This window comes from Polypterus senegalus, chromosome 10 (assembly GCF_016835505.1).
Source record: "Polypterus senegalus isolate Bchr_013 chromosome 10, ASM1683550v1, whole genome shotgun sequence".
NCBI classification, from domain to species: domain Eukaryota; kingdom Metazoa; phylum Chordata; class Cladistia; order Polypteriformes; family Polypteridae; genus Polypterus; species Polypterus senegalus.
Genome location: NC_053163.1, coordinates 83602511 through 83618234, shown reverse-complemented (window position 1 = coordinate 83618234; position 15724 = coordinate 83602511). Strand labels below are relative to the sequence as shown.

Below are 15724 nucleotides of genomic sequence, written 5' to 3'. Positions count from 1 at the left end.
ATTAAATGTTTTCTTAAGATCATGTTCTAGAGTATTATACCTTATCTGACTAAATACTTGCTAAGTAAACTTTCCAGTAATTGTCCTATAATTAGACATGAAACCTATTTTGTTATTGTAACTCAAAGGGAAATGTAAACACACTTTGTGTATTTTAATGTGGAATTTTGGGTAGATGGAAATCAAACCTTTGCAACTGGTCTGGAGCACATATCTGCATTGACAGACTGGGAGCAAAGTGTAAATGCTAGGCTACCTATTGACATAGAAGAAATCTGGATGGGATGCTAACTCATCACTCACAAAAGACTACACTGCCACAGATGAAGTGAAAGATGATTGTGCAGAAAACAGTTAGAAATAAAATCAAAGAGCTGGGGTCCAAGGGTGATGAAAAATAAATAAATAAATAAATAAACCATCATTGCATGCCTTGCACTTTTCATTTTGTAAATCATTCCAGTGCAGAATGTGTATTTTCCCACTGGTCACTCAAATTTCTAAAATATTCATATACAGTACAGTTCAGTTCCATTTGTATATGCCAGAACTTAAGGAAGTCTCTTCTTTCAAGAATTTATTTTTAAATTTAAAGATGCATGTTGAGGTAAGTGTTTTTTGGTCTTAATATATTATTTTTTACGTGGCCTATTAAGTCCCAAGACATGGTGTGTTTTTAATCTTGTGCAAATAAGATTTTATGGCCACAAGTAATATCTTGAGACCACAAGCTATACATTGTGCAAATTTTATCCATATGTTATATGCATAAGATACTGTGGCAAATTCTTACAAGCACTATTACTAATAAAACTACTGTGACCCTGTTGCTAGTAAACTGGGGCCTCATGTATAACGGCGTGCGTAGAATTCGCACTATAACATGGCGTAAGCACAAAAGCCGAAATGTGCTTACGCACAGAAAAATCCAGATGCAGGAATCTGTGCGTACTCCAACTTCCACGTTCTTCCGCTACATAAATCCCGATCAGCGTGAAAAGTAACGCTCGTGCACGCGCTTTATGTAACGCCCCAACTCCTCCCAGAATCACGGCTCTTTGAATATGCAAATCAATATAAATCGCCCTTAAGCTCAGCCTTCTGTGAAAAGACAATGGGAAAAGCACGGGGGAAAATATAAGAATTTCAGTGAATACCAAGTGGAGGCAAAGGAAAAACATACTATTTTTTCAACTAAACCGTGGTATAATCAACAAAAGGAAGTTGATCGAGTGACATAGCGTGTTGGAGAAACTTGAAAGCTCATGTTCACAAAATCGCACAGTGCCGGAAATAAAAAAGAAATCACATATCAAAGTCGCCATGAAAAGGCGAGTTGTAGCCCACTGTCTGAGTGTCATATGAAGCTTATTAGGGAACAGAGAAAAAAAGGCACACAGTGGGGAAAAAGCACGAAATGTCAACTTCAATCTCGAAATTTCCACTTTAATCATGTAGCTTATTTTGTCATTAAAGTAGAACATCATAAACTTCATCTTAAAATCGTTTAATTACCCAGTTTCTCAAATCACATCGTAATTAAAGTAGCACGTTAAATGCTTTGTTTTGTATGTGATCTTCTATGTGCTCTATGTGTGTGAATCACTACTTGCTTCTTAAACCGGCTCTCTTCCTCCAACTGGACAAAGAATCCATTACATTCATGATATTACAGCTCTGAATAACTAAAATACTGAGATGTATACATGATATAATTTTAATGATGATAGGAGTTAAAGCACGTTATTAAACATGGGTCTCACGGCGCAGTGATTGTGTGCGACCTTCGATGAAATTATTTATTGCAGCAGTACTCAGGGGCGGCTCTAGGCTTGTGGCGGCCCTGGGCAGAGGAAGAATTGGTGGCCCCTTCACCCGCCGATGTCAATATGGTATCTTATGCACGGTGGATGGCCACGTCCGTTGCGGACACTGCATAGCCTCCTTGTGCTCATGACACAAGCATTTAACCTTTGCTGAAATTTGCCGCTGTGTTTTTAGCTGTGTTGTTATTTTCTCTTTCTGTTTTATAATCAATAGCAAAATACCCGCGCTTCGCAGCGGAGAAGTAGTGTGTTAAAGAAGCAATGAAAAGAAAAGGAAACATTTTGAAAATAACGTAACCTGATTGTCAATGTAATTGTTTTGTCACTGTTGTGAGTGATGAGTGTTGTTGTCATATATATATATATATATATATATTTACACACACACACATAAACATATATATATATATATACATATCTATACATATACACATATATACATACATATATATCTACATATATACACACACATATATACACACATATACATACATACACACATATATATACACACAAATACATATATATATATATATACATACATACACACACACATATATAAACATATATATACATATACATACATATCTACATATACAGTGGTGTGAAAAACTATTTGCCCCCTTCCTGATTTCTTATTCTTTTGCATGTTTGTCACACAAAATGTTTCTGATCATCAAACACATTTAACCATTAGTCAAATATAACACAAGTAAACATAAAATGCAGTTTTTAAATGATGGTTTTTATTATTTAGGGAGAAAAAATCCAAACCTACATGGCCCTGTGTGAAAAGTAATTGCCCCTGAACCTAATAACTGGTTGGGCCACCCTTAGCAGCAATAACTGCAATCAAGCGTTTGATAACTTGCAATGAGTCTTTTACAGCGCTCTGGAGGAATTTTGGCCCACTCATCTTTGCAGAATTGTTGTAATTCAGCTTTATTTGAGGGTTTTCTAGCATGAACCGCCTTTTAAGGTCATGCCATAGCATCTCAATTGGATTCAGGTCAGGACTTTGACTAGGCCACTCCAAAGTCTTCATTTTGTTTTTCTTCAGCCATTCAGAGGTGGATTTGTTGGTATGTTTTGGGTCATTGTCCTGTTGCAGCACCCAAGATCGCTTCAGCTTGAGTTGACAAACAGATGGCCGGACATTCTCCTTCAGGATTTTTTGGTAGACAGTAGAATTCATGGTTCCATCTATCACAGCAAGCCTTCCAGGTCCTGAAGCAGCAAAACAACCCCAGACCATCACACTACCACCACCATATTTTACTGTTGGTATGATGTTCTTTTTCTGAAATGCTGTGTTCCTTTTACGCCAGATGTAACGGACATTTGCCTTCCAAAAAGTTCAACTTTTGTCTCATCAGTCCACAAGGTATTTTCCCAAAAGTCTTGGCAATCATTGAGATGTTTCTTAGCAAAATTGAGACGAGCCCTAATGTTCTTTTTGCTTAACAGTGGTTTGCGTCTTGGAAATCTGCCATGCAGGCCGTTTTGCCCAGTCTCTTTCTTATGGTGGAGTCGTGAACACTGACCTTAATTGAGGCAAGTGAGGCCTGCAGTTCTTTAGACATTGTCCTGGGGTCTTTTGTGACCTCTCGGATGAGTCGTCTCTGCGCTCTTGGGGTAATTTTGGTCGGCTGGCCACTCCTGGGAAGGTTCACCACTGTTCCATGTTTTTGCCATTTGTGGATAATGGCTCTCACTGTGGTTCGCTGGAGTCCCAAAGCTTTAGAAATGGCTTTATAACCTTTACCAGACTGATAGATCTCAATTACTTCTGTTCTCATTTGTTCCTGAATTTCTTTGGATCTTGGCATGATGTCTAGCTTTTGAGGTGCTTTTGGTCTACTTCTCTGTGTCAGGCAGCTCCTATTGAAGTGATTTCTTGATTGAAACAGGTGTGGCAGTAATCAGGCCTGGGGGAGGCTACGGAACTTGAACTCAGGTGTGATACACCACAGTTAGGTTATTTTTAACAAGGGGCAATTACTTTTTCACACGGGGCCATGTAGGTTTGGATTTTTTTTTGCCCTAAATAATAAAAACCATCATTTAAAAAATGCATTTTGTGTTTACATGTGTTATATTTGACTAATGGTTAAATGTGTTTGATGATCAGAAACATTTTGTGTGACAAACATGCAAAAGAATAAGAAATCAGGAAGGGGGCAAATAGTTTTTCACACCACTGTATACACACACAGCTATTTCGTATCAGTGCAATACGCTGTTTGTTAAAACGGTTGACTCCCGCTCTTACGTGCAATAACAAATCAAATCATTCAGTTGTCTTTACTCATATGTCATTTTAGAGCTGGACGCCTGGCATCTTTTTTTGGCCACAAGTTCGTTTCTGTTTGGTGTGAGGTTCTGTGTTGTGGAGATTCTCAGGATGGATTGCAGGTGCTCATCAGTGAGGCGACTCCTGTGTGCTGTTTTGTTAGTCTTTATCACTGAGAAGAGCTTCTCACACAGATATGTGCTACCAAACATGCACAAGGTTCGAGCTGCATGTAGACGGACTTTTTTTGTTCTTCAAAGTCACCAAAGCGCCGTGCAAACTCAGTGCGCAATAACTGTAGTAAGCAGTAAGTGTTCGGCAAGGCAGCTGAAGCGCTGCATTATGGGATCTGTAGTTTATTGTGTTACCAGCGCTTCATATACCCGGGCTTTAATAACAATAATACAGTATATAAAATGATCTCGCGGGCGGATATAATTACACGCCGGGCGGATGTGGCCCGCTGCCCTTGAGTTTGACACATATGGACTAAATAGAACTTGAAAAGATATATTTTTTCAAATGTGATTGCGCAATTCAGATAGAGTTGACGTGCACTACAGCCTGCATGCCTCAATGAGTCATCCTCCCCTCGCTCTTACTTTTTTACCGTTCATCTAATGAATACACTGAGTATGGCTTTACCAAAACAATCATTGATGGCGAATAAAGTATCCATTATTCGAGTATGTAGAGCGGGATATATATATATATATATATATATATATATATACATATATATATACCCACGTATCGCAGCGGAGAAGTAGTGTGTTAAAAAAGGTAGAAAAAGAAAAGGGAACATTTTAAAAATAACGAAACATGACTGTCAATATACAGTATTTGTTTTGTGAGTGTTACTGAGTGTTGCTGTCATCAAAGATTTGATTATCATTATTTCTTTCAATCAGGTTCGTATTTGTAGGATGTGTTGTGTTCAAGTTTCATTCCGTGTTTGTCAATCGTTGTAAAGATGACAGGTTTCATTCATCGATTCGTTTCTTACTGCATCAATAAACAGCTTGTCTTCTTCTTTATCTGAGACCTGACACACTGCATGCACGGGTTTTTACACTGTCTTCCTTTAGCGGGACATTGACTTTTTCCACCGTGTGCTTTGTTTCCACAGTAGCTGCATTTATGAATATGCTTATCAGACACTTCATATTTTTTGCTGCCTTTTCAATTGTGTAATTCGGTTTTTGTTCAGCGCTCTTTGGAACTGTTGCTTTTTATCTGTGCACTGCGTCAGTTCATGTGAGCCACTCGGTGTACTTGCATCGAAGGATCCCAGCTGTGCTGGTGCCATCTCGTGCTATGTCCATGGCTGTATTTAATGTTACCTTAGTCCTGGCACTTAAAACTTTCTCTCGCAATTTCGCTGAGTTTGTGTCAAACACCACCCTGACCATCTCATCTTCCTCTCCATAAGCACAGTCCTTCACCTGTGAATATTTACCCGTGGCAGTTTGCTATTGGATTGCCGCTGACGGACGGCCTTATATGGGCAGGCACTAAATTACAAACGCCAGCGCAGCCTGTCTATGAACTTAATTTAAAGTGTAGGTTTACATCGTGCTTTGTTTCCGAAGTAGCAGAACTCATGAATATGGTTGTATATGTCACTCGCTCGCTTCTTATTGTTTCGCTGCCTTCTCAATTATATAATGCATGTTTTCTTGAGCGCTTTTTTGAGGTCTTCCTGGTTTTCTATGTACTGCGTGATTACGTGGGAGGCGTGATGATGTCACACGAAACTCCGCCCCCACGGCGTTGAAGCTCATCTCCATTACAGTAAATGGAGAAACACTGCTTCCAGTTATGACCATTACGCGTAGAATTTCGATATAAAACCTGCCCAACTTTTGTAAGTAAGCTGTAAGGAATGAACCTACCAAATTTCAGCCTTCCACCCACACGGGAAGTTGGAGAATTAGTGATGAGTGAGTGAGTGAGTGAGTGAGTGAGTGAGTCAGTGAGTGAGTGAGTGAGTGAGTGAGTGAGTGAGGGCTTTGCCTTTTATTAGTATAGATATATATTGGCGTAGCCGCCCCTGCAGTCCTTGTTTTTCTTTCCCCAAGTAACCGATCGCCACACAATCAGCTCTGTAATAGACGTTAAGCCATCTGTAAGCTTAAAGCAACGATTCTTCAAAACGTTTAAGGAACATTGAAATATCTTCGTAGTACATGTTTAATTATTCAATCCTTCATGACAGTCCCAGTGAAGAATATAGATTATTTAAATTAAGTTAAAGTTTTATCTGTATAATATAATAAACATATTTTGCTGCATTTCATCTTAAAAATGATATCGTCATCATATGTAAATACGCGCTCAAGTTGTGTAATATTATAACTGTAGTGCAAGTTTACAGTGGGGTGATTGTACTTATAAGTACAAACAGTTCGACAAGGAGCAATTGATTAAGTGCGTTTATAGTTCTTGGGATGAAACTGTTTCTGAACCGCGAGGTCCGTACAGGAAAGGCTTTGAAACGTTTTAAAGTGGCTGAGACAGCGTGTCCATGAAGCTGTATACCGATAATTCTGTTTTCGATCAGCTGCTGCTGTGATTCACACTCAGATACAGTGATATAAATACTCCGAGTGGTGCAGTGAGAGTAATATGGAAAAAGATGATCCGCTGTGGCAACTCCTAACGGGAGCAGCTGAAAGAAGAAGAAGGTACAGTGAGAGTAACAACGCTAAAGCAGTTATGGTATTTAGAATACTATGGCTATTCCCTGGACCATTATATTGTTACAAGTTAATTACAATCAGATGCATTACACTAATAAACAATATGCGGTTAGTTTCAGTGTATTTATAAAGCCGCGTCAGGAAAATAAGAGTAACCACACAGGAACAGTAGCACTGCTTTGACACTGGGTGGCGCCAGTCTGCAAAACCGAGCGGAGAACTTGCGTACGACAAGGAATGAAGTACCGTGGAAAAGTGCATGGCTTTATGCCAAGTGTAGGTTTTATACATTGCGATTTGAACGTGGAAAAGTTCTTACGCAACATTTCTGTTTATACGCACCGTTTATACATGAGGCCCCTGTTGAAGACAGACTCGAGGTTCAAGCTTGATTTTGTGGCCTGTGAGAGGTCAGAGGAATGTCCCTGTGCCTGGATGCCAAGGTCTTGTTGTCTCTTGTTATATGAGTTCTAATAAAAGGGCTGTCAGCTTTTCTATAAGTGGGAAAAGGTATTTTTCTTGCTACTTTGTGGAATTTGAGGTCAGGTAAAATTAACCAAGCTCTGCCCAGCCAACCAGAATTGAGTCTTGAGCAGCAATGGTTTAGGAAAGTACAGGTGACTTATTAAGTGAATATTCTAATTTTGTGTACAAGAGTGAACGTTAGGCAGTGATATAATGTGTCTTTGTAAAATACTGAACAATTACATCTATTACTCAGTCTTTCACTGAACTGCAAAGTTTGTGACGTATTATTTCTGAACTGTCCTTGCCATCAGTTCTTCATGAGATTTATTAGAGATCATTTAAAATTAATAGATTTGACCCTTGTCCAAAGCATTCATCACTAGAATTTTAACTCTCAGATTTATATTTGCCATTTAATTATGTTGAATTATTGTAGTGTAATATTAATGGAAGTTGGTTATAAGTGGGCGAAAATGTTATTCTGTAGAATTTAAATTGTCTTTCGGCATCCATTAAAATGTGAATACTGTATGTATCATGAGACATCTGGTATACATCTGGTTTTGTTAGAGAATTATTATTATTAATTATGGTTAATTTCATAGTTTATATAAGATCTGAAAAGGTTAAAGTTAAAGATAAAATTGGGTACTAAACTGAGCAAAGGAGACCACAGCTTTCTTGTTAAAATTAAAAATCTTTTAAATTTAATTTAATACTTGTATTAATTGCCCTTTTAAAGTCCATTTTTATGTCAGTGAAGAGTATAAAACCCAATCAATGTTGTTTTTCACTCAGTTTTATTGTTGGTTTTTATATTGTGTACCTATTTATGTAGTAAGGGTGTAAATGTTCACTTAATTTTTTATTCTTATTCTTATATTTTTTTAACCTCTCCCTAGTGTAGGAGCAACATGAAATTAATCAAATCCTAAGGACTTAGCTGTCTGCACACCAAGTGTGTAGAGGATGGATATGGGGCAAAATGTTTAGTGTGCAGGGGTTCAGACCCTTTTGTGTTCCTGCCATATGCAGAGGTTGGGTAATTTATAATTTCTGCCTATAATGAAAAGATCATAAGCATATTTTTGTTTATTGCTGTGTCTTTTTACTAATAGGAGTAATATACAGTATATATATATATATATATATTTATATATATATAAAATATATATACAGTATATATATATATATATATATATATATATATATATATATATATATATATTTTTTTTTTTAACCAATTGTAGAATTAAATGAAATAACGAAATAGTGAACAATTTGTGACATATCTTAGTAATTATTGTCAAAGTGGATGGTAGCTCAGTTTTCAGTTTCCTCCACTTGTATAAAATAGAACAGTGTGAAATAATACAAAGAATGTCTTTGTAAAACAAAAGTCACCAAATCCAATTGTGCACGTGTAAAGTTTACTGTACTTGCCCTTGAGGGAACAAGAAACAAATTTTGTGGCCATACGATAATTAATGTATTGTGCATATACCATACTCCTCTTGCTCACACATGATAGTAATTTGTACACATAATATACACATGTTGTTTGCACTTTGTATTAAAAATGATTGCGTTTAAACAGATAGCATTGCATTTATATGATATAACGGTGTGTTTGAAACGAGGTAGTATTAAATTAAAGCTGTAACACAATGATTATTGCTTTTAAACAAGACAATACTGCGTTTAAACTCAATATCAAAAGAAGTTGTCTCTTTGTCTGCTTTCCGTCACATAATCATTAATCAACCAAGTACAGTGAATAGGTTTAAACTGAATGCTGAATAGGGCACATTTAATTAAATTCATTTCTAGTACCAATTGACACTGTCAGTTTATAAATTCTTTTTTATTTTTTTAATTTTATTGATTTTATTGTAATCATTCCATGTAAATAGATCAATTTAAAAAAAATAGAACTGAAAACAAATCAACCCCCACCCCTGAGAAAGAGAGCATGGCCAATGGAAGAAAACTTAAAGCTAGTAAAAATAAATAAATTGATGAGTTTAATAGGCGGATAAAAATAAATGGAGAATATAAAGAAATGGGAAGAGAATCCTACTCTTACTATTAAGTCACAGTCGAAATGCATCTTTTTCATTATCTAAAATCTGCCATCATTTTTACATCCAGAAAAGAAGGAACCTGTGGTAACTCTTTGATATTTGTTATTAATGATACAGATTGTCCAGTGGGCACTGTGTTTGAAAATGAAATGTTCATCACTGCAGGAATTTTACATAGCCCTAGATGAGCATGGGTGGACAGCAGTAATTCTGAAAATCAGCTACTACTTGGGCTTTAGAGTTTATTAAGTGCATAATATTTTTTGTAGAAATAAATAGAAGCTCCTCTGACTGTGGTTATGTATTGATCAAAGATGAATTGATTTTTATTATCATTATGATTATTATTATTATTATTGTAAAAAGTACTTTTACTTTTTGTACTTTGGTACATTTGAAAGCACACAGTTTTTCACTTTTATTCAACTGTTTTTTAAAAATGACAAGCTTTGCTTAACAAACCCCCAAACCCAAACCCCCCAGGCCCCGGACTGCACTACGCACCAGCCACTTCGTGTCTCTACCACTCCCGTATGTGGATTTCACTTTCACCAATCAACAAATCTTTTAATTCTCGCGGATACGCCTCTTCATTGGGAAGAAACACTACTTTTCCCTGATGGCAATACGAATTAGACAATCTAAAAGTCTCTGAATTAAAGTTTAAATCTGAACAATATATTCGATCTCTTTTCGCTGTTCCGTTATTTCACAGAGAAATAATTTCCATTTGTTTGCGCTAATGTGAACTTCACTATCATTTTGAGACTTTTGAATTTTAGTACTTTCATTATCTCTAATCTGCTCTGCATGTGTATTGCGACAACATTTTTGAATTCTTTACGACGTTCTACTTTGTCTTCTACTCTTTGTGTTTTATTTCCGGCCCCGGGCGTGGTTAAATCTCTTGACATAAAGTATCGTCTCGCGGGGCGTGAAAATATCTCTCTGAAAAAATCATGTCTTCTCCCAGGATTTTTTTATTATAATAGAGAGAAATACTTCTTTCTTCAGTGAAAGTCAAAATTTGATGAAGTACTTCTGCGTTTACTCAAGTATCATTTCTGAGTCCTTTTTACATCTCTGGTACAATTAAGAAATGTTAGAATGGGATGTTAGGTGGAATGTGTTGTGTCTGGAGATGAACACTGTCTACTACAGGAGAAAAGTCACCAAAGCAGGAGAATATGAAAAAAAAATTGAATGCTGCCACCATTCTCAAAGTACTTCAAGAATATGAAGATTGTTTCTACGATTTCTGTCCTTCAATTCTGTAAGATTGTTACTTAATGCTGCAGCCAAGTTGAATCAATAAGTTTCATGAAAGTCCCAACCTCCCACAAGTTTTTCTTTGCTCATCTCTAAATTCTTTCGATTTGAGATGCATAGTATTTAACTTGCAAACTATGCTCAATGGAGTCACATATTACAGCAAGCTTTGTGATTCAATGGCATATTCAAGAATGACTGCCTCTATATGGAGAGGCTTCTTTGCCAGGCTAGAAACTCTAGAATGGGTCGTTCTCAACCTAGATCACATTTTTGCACTGTGAGTGGTAAGTAGTACCTTAAAATACATTAAGGATCTGGAAATGTGAAAGCAGGGGTAAAAGCCAGTAGCCCCTTGGAGTTACCACAGAAAACCTCTATCCGTTTTAAGGTTATGCGTTCTTTCCTAGGAAAATAATTTTTTACATTTTTAAAAGCTTTAAAATATATTAAAAGTAATATATCTAGTTATGTGTTAATATTCCATGTATTATTTTTATGCTCTAACAATTCTAATTATAATGTGTTCTTAATTAGTGTAAAGCACACCCAGCTTCTAAGTGGAAGTACAAATTATAAAAATAAATTAAAATTGTTTATTTCTCATTTCACTGAAAGAGGGATGAAACGTTTTAACAGCATAGTGTGCTATAAATGTTGCATTTTTTCTTTAAGCTTTGCCTGTATTGCCCTCTTCACCTACTTCTAACAAAACAGGGAGAGTGCCATATTAACACTCATGTGAATAACCCATTACTTATCACGACAGTTAGGAATGGCGTCTGTGAGGACGGGATAGCAATGCTGGCCTTTTTTAAAAAAAAAAAAAAAAAGCTATACTGTTCGTCTAATAAGACAAAGAGGAGTGTTTGTGTGTGTGCATTCATTGAGTTGTATTACAAACCTGTAGCACACCTAAAGCAGCAAGAATAATACTAAAAAACAGGTTGTGCTGCATTTAAATGTTATCAGATACACAGGAATCCAAGTTTCCTGGTCAGAAATTTCTTGTTGGATTCCGAGTTGGACAATTCAGAGAAGCAATGCTAATTGAATTTTCAGAGTTGTTATTTAACACTGCACTTTCACCTCAGTCAATTGTATAAAATGAAAAATATAAACCAGTCAGTCAGAAATGGCATTTTTGTGGTCAAATTGCATAATGGAGCAACTGCACTTTTAATACGTTAGCTTATTTTCACCAAAACAATTACAATATCGTTAATTGCTTTGTTTTACAGACAAGTAAGAAATCATGAGTGGCCTTGTATTTCTCTTAAAATATGACTGTAAACTCACCCGAATGCACTGAAGTGGAAACGTGTGAAACATTTTAAGTGACAGCTCCAAAGTCAGATGGCACGTGAATGCTGCAGTGGCTGTTCTTGGCTGAGTCGTACACCGCTTACTTTACATAACTTTAATACTGTAACATCTTGAGGTTTTCACTTATCTATTCAGTTCCATACAGTGTTGATGCTACCTGGTGATGTTTTCTTCTTTCTTTATGATTTCATTTTAAGATCCAATAGTGACACAGCTAATTATATTGGTAAGAAATGGAACACAGATGTGGGATTTATTCTTGGATTTTCTTTGTTTTTTCTGTTTTAGTGTCAGTTTCGAAACTGTTTTGCTTATCACTACTATTAAACCCTTAGCTCCCAATATATAAACATAATAGGTTATACAGTGATACTAAAGTGCAAGTTTATCAAAGAGGACAAACAGCATATTGAAAAAACGTTGCCACCATCTTTTTCTTCTTCAAGCCAATACCTTTCCTCGAGCTGCTGTAGCTGAAGAGGTGTTCTCCCAAATGGCTTTTACATTCTGAGCTGCGAATCAGACTCCTGGTGCTTCCTGCACTATGACGTTTTAATCTGGGACTACGAGCTCTGACAGTTAAGGGACATGTACCTTTCTCCTGTGTAAATTTTGGATATCCAACTGTAGAGGTTCTAAAGTGGTCAAACTAACTGAAGACATATTTTCTGTATGTCCTGGTCTAAGGCCAAATTTGACACAGCCAGTTGAAAGTAACACTGTTTTTCTCTTTGTCTCACTTTTATACACACAACTGCACACTCCTATACAATACCTACGGAAGAGTGATGCATTTTCACCTGTCAAATAATAAGGCTTGCTGTTTTTTTCTGTTTGTTTTTATTTTGTAGACTTTCATGGAAGATGTGAAGTCCAGAGGTCCTTTCATTTACTCTGTACTGGAGTCTGCCCAAGCCTTCCTTTCTCAGCATCCCTTTGAGGAGCCTGAGGAAACACTCCCTGACAGCAAAGGTGAGCTATAAGAAGAGAGTTGTTCTGCCATCTGTCTGACTTTACCAGACATTTTGATTAAAGCATATTTTAGTTCTAGTCACATTGTAGTGATTTAATGTACAGTGCATAATTGAAAGCAAAAAGACCCTTTCAGCTAGCCTCGTGTTTATAAACATTTTTATAGCTGAAAGCTGTTTTTAGGATTGTGGGTTGCTGTAGCCTATCCCAGTAGCATCAGGCACAAGGCAGAAACCATGTTAGTATGTCAGTTTTAAATTTGATTTATTTATCATTTTAAGATAACTATAAGTGGCAGTAGTGTGCAGTTTAAAGATCAAAGGAGGAATTTAATTTACATCAATTTATTTTATCTAATGTGATTTATCAAATAGAATTTGGTAAAGCATTTTCTTAGCTACTGCCTGGGGTTTGTTTCCTGCCTTGTGCCCTATGCTGGCTGGGATTGGCTCCAGCAGACCTCAGTGACCCTGTAGTTAGGATATAGCTGGTTGGATAATGGATGGATGAATTTTCTTAGCTATAACATTTTTTCAAATATGTAAGTAAACATCATACTTAAATGGTAGTCAAGAAAGTGCTCACTGCAAAATTTGCCCTATCACAATGACTGTAAATAAACAGAATTACAATGTCAGAAGCTGTTCTGTTGAACAGCAAGCCATATATAAAATCCACACATGAAGCACACTTAACAATTTATAATGAACAAGACTTTTAGTATCTGAGAGAGAATTGCTTGAACACTTCAGCTGTGGACACTCGTGTCAGACAAGAAAGAAGAAGTCTAATAAAAGCTTCTAATGATTCATTCAACAAAGAAGAATGACTTATAACAGTACATAACTTACAGCTTATAACAAATGACTTGTAGCAGAGAGTCAGAGTAAAAGCTCATGTTAAATAGTCAGGGTTAGGACTCCAGTTGTCTATAAACTATTTTATTGCATTGAACTTCCGCTTCAAGTAAGGCTGAGACAGAGCCTTTATTGGAATGACTGGGATTTTAATTGCATTTTTCTACCTTTCTTATTTACCAGCTTCATTCTAAAGTAATTTATTTTACACGTCTGTTATCTAGGAGGTGGACAACTTAAAAAGATGTTTTATTTAAATGATGCTTCAAATGAAAGAGCTTTGGATTAATGCCTGAGACGCTCTGCCCCCATTTCATTTTGCTCTGCGGAAAGTCCTATGAAGATTGTCAAGCTTTGAATTTTGTATCTTTTCTTTCCACTTAAAAGCCTGCAGCTTTCCCTTGTCTTTAAACATTTACCAAATGAAAGCCCTATGATGTGACAGCTGTGCACCAGGCCTCTCTGAATATAACTGAATAAATTGCAGAGCTGGCTTTATCAAAGCTATTTAGTAAGAAAAAAGCAGCGCTTTCAAACTTTAACCACTTGTACAAAGTGTATTTTCACATTACACTTGGTGTAACAAATTAAATAAGAAATATAAAAAGACATTAAAAAGATGCAGCCACTTAACATCCTCTTATTGACAATCTTTACAAGTGCTCTGATTCAAGCAGGGCTGGTTTTACTTTCCAGCAGTGTGCCCGCTTCTGCTTCCTAACCTTAAATTATCTCATTTCTGTTCTGACTATCACGGGAGGCTGTTAGGCGCAGTAAAGGACAGGAAATATGCAGATGACAAAAACGGAGAACAAAGTAGGTCTGTTTGCCAAGTGTTGACACTTTTTCTATAGTGTCGTTTCTTGTGACTGAAGACAGAGAGATATAATTAAAGTTAGTAAAACATCTTTTATTAATACACACCAGGCAAGGGTAAAATGACAGAGAAGCACAGTCCTAGGACACCTGCCCTTCATCTGCCTCGAGGGGTCGGTGTCCCAAATCTTTTATAGGGCAAAGCTTTGTCTTATGAGTTTAGTTGCACAAGAATTTCAAAACATTACATCTTACGAACATTTTGCTTGGATCAGCATTTACCACATCCTTTAAGTTCTTCAGTTGGTCACTTGTGGTTTTTTGTTCGTTAGGAGAAACAAGAAGTTGCACTTGTCATGTGCACTATGGACAAGACAGGGTCTGCATGGCTTTTGTCACGTACACCAGATTGATCAAACTGTTTATTATTTTACCACACAAGCAATATCAAATAACTACCTAAATTCTTATAAGTGGTCAATATTGTAAACTTTTGAAACAGCTTTAGACTTTATGCCTTTTAAATCAGTATATTGTTATTATTATTATTACTGTTACTAGGGGGGCCAAGCCCCCTGGTACCTTTGGCGCTCAACCCCCCAGTTGCGGCTAGAATATCAGTAAAATCTGTAAATGTACAAAAGAAAAATGATTATTTATTGGAGTCAAAAATCATGAAATTCTATAAATATGAAAAGTTAATTATTATTTAACGGAGCAAAAATCTTGAAATGAAAATGAAATATTTACTGTCTTACCGATAGGAGTGTTCCTGTTAAACTGAGGTCCACTATGCTCGATGAGTGTTTATAAGAGATAAAATAAACAATGCATTCATTTTAACTGAAATTCTTATAGAAAAAAAACCCTTTTTTTAAAAATATGACTCATTTAAATAAGAGGAAAAATCATGTGAAAACTAAAGTGTTACGCAATGGGTCATCCTAACTTGACCTTCAGCTAACTAAATCACCTAAATACAAACATTGGTGTTATGAATAGATAATTTTTTTAATAGCTTGTTCATGTGAAAGAAAGTTTATTCAATCAAAAGTAAAATCCACGACTTTCTTGATATTAAAAACCATGACTATCTTGACATTTTAGTTTA

General features: G+C 36.3%; 1 protein-coding gene across 3 annotated transcripts in view; it reads left to right on the top strand.

The window, feature by feature from the left end:
* The window catches only part of drp2 (dystrophin related protein 2), a 466042-nt gene that overhangs the window by 361512 nt on the left and 88806 nt on the right, over positions 1 to 15724 (top strand). For all 3 annotated transcript variants that reach the window (XM_039766030.1, XM_039766031.1, XM_039766029.1), the window contains exon 4: positions 12820 to 12940. In XM_039766030.1, coding sequence (XP_039621964.1) covers positions 12820 to 12940 — 121 coding nt within the window. The remainder of the gene's footprint in view (positions 1 to 12819; positions 12941 to 15724) is intronic.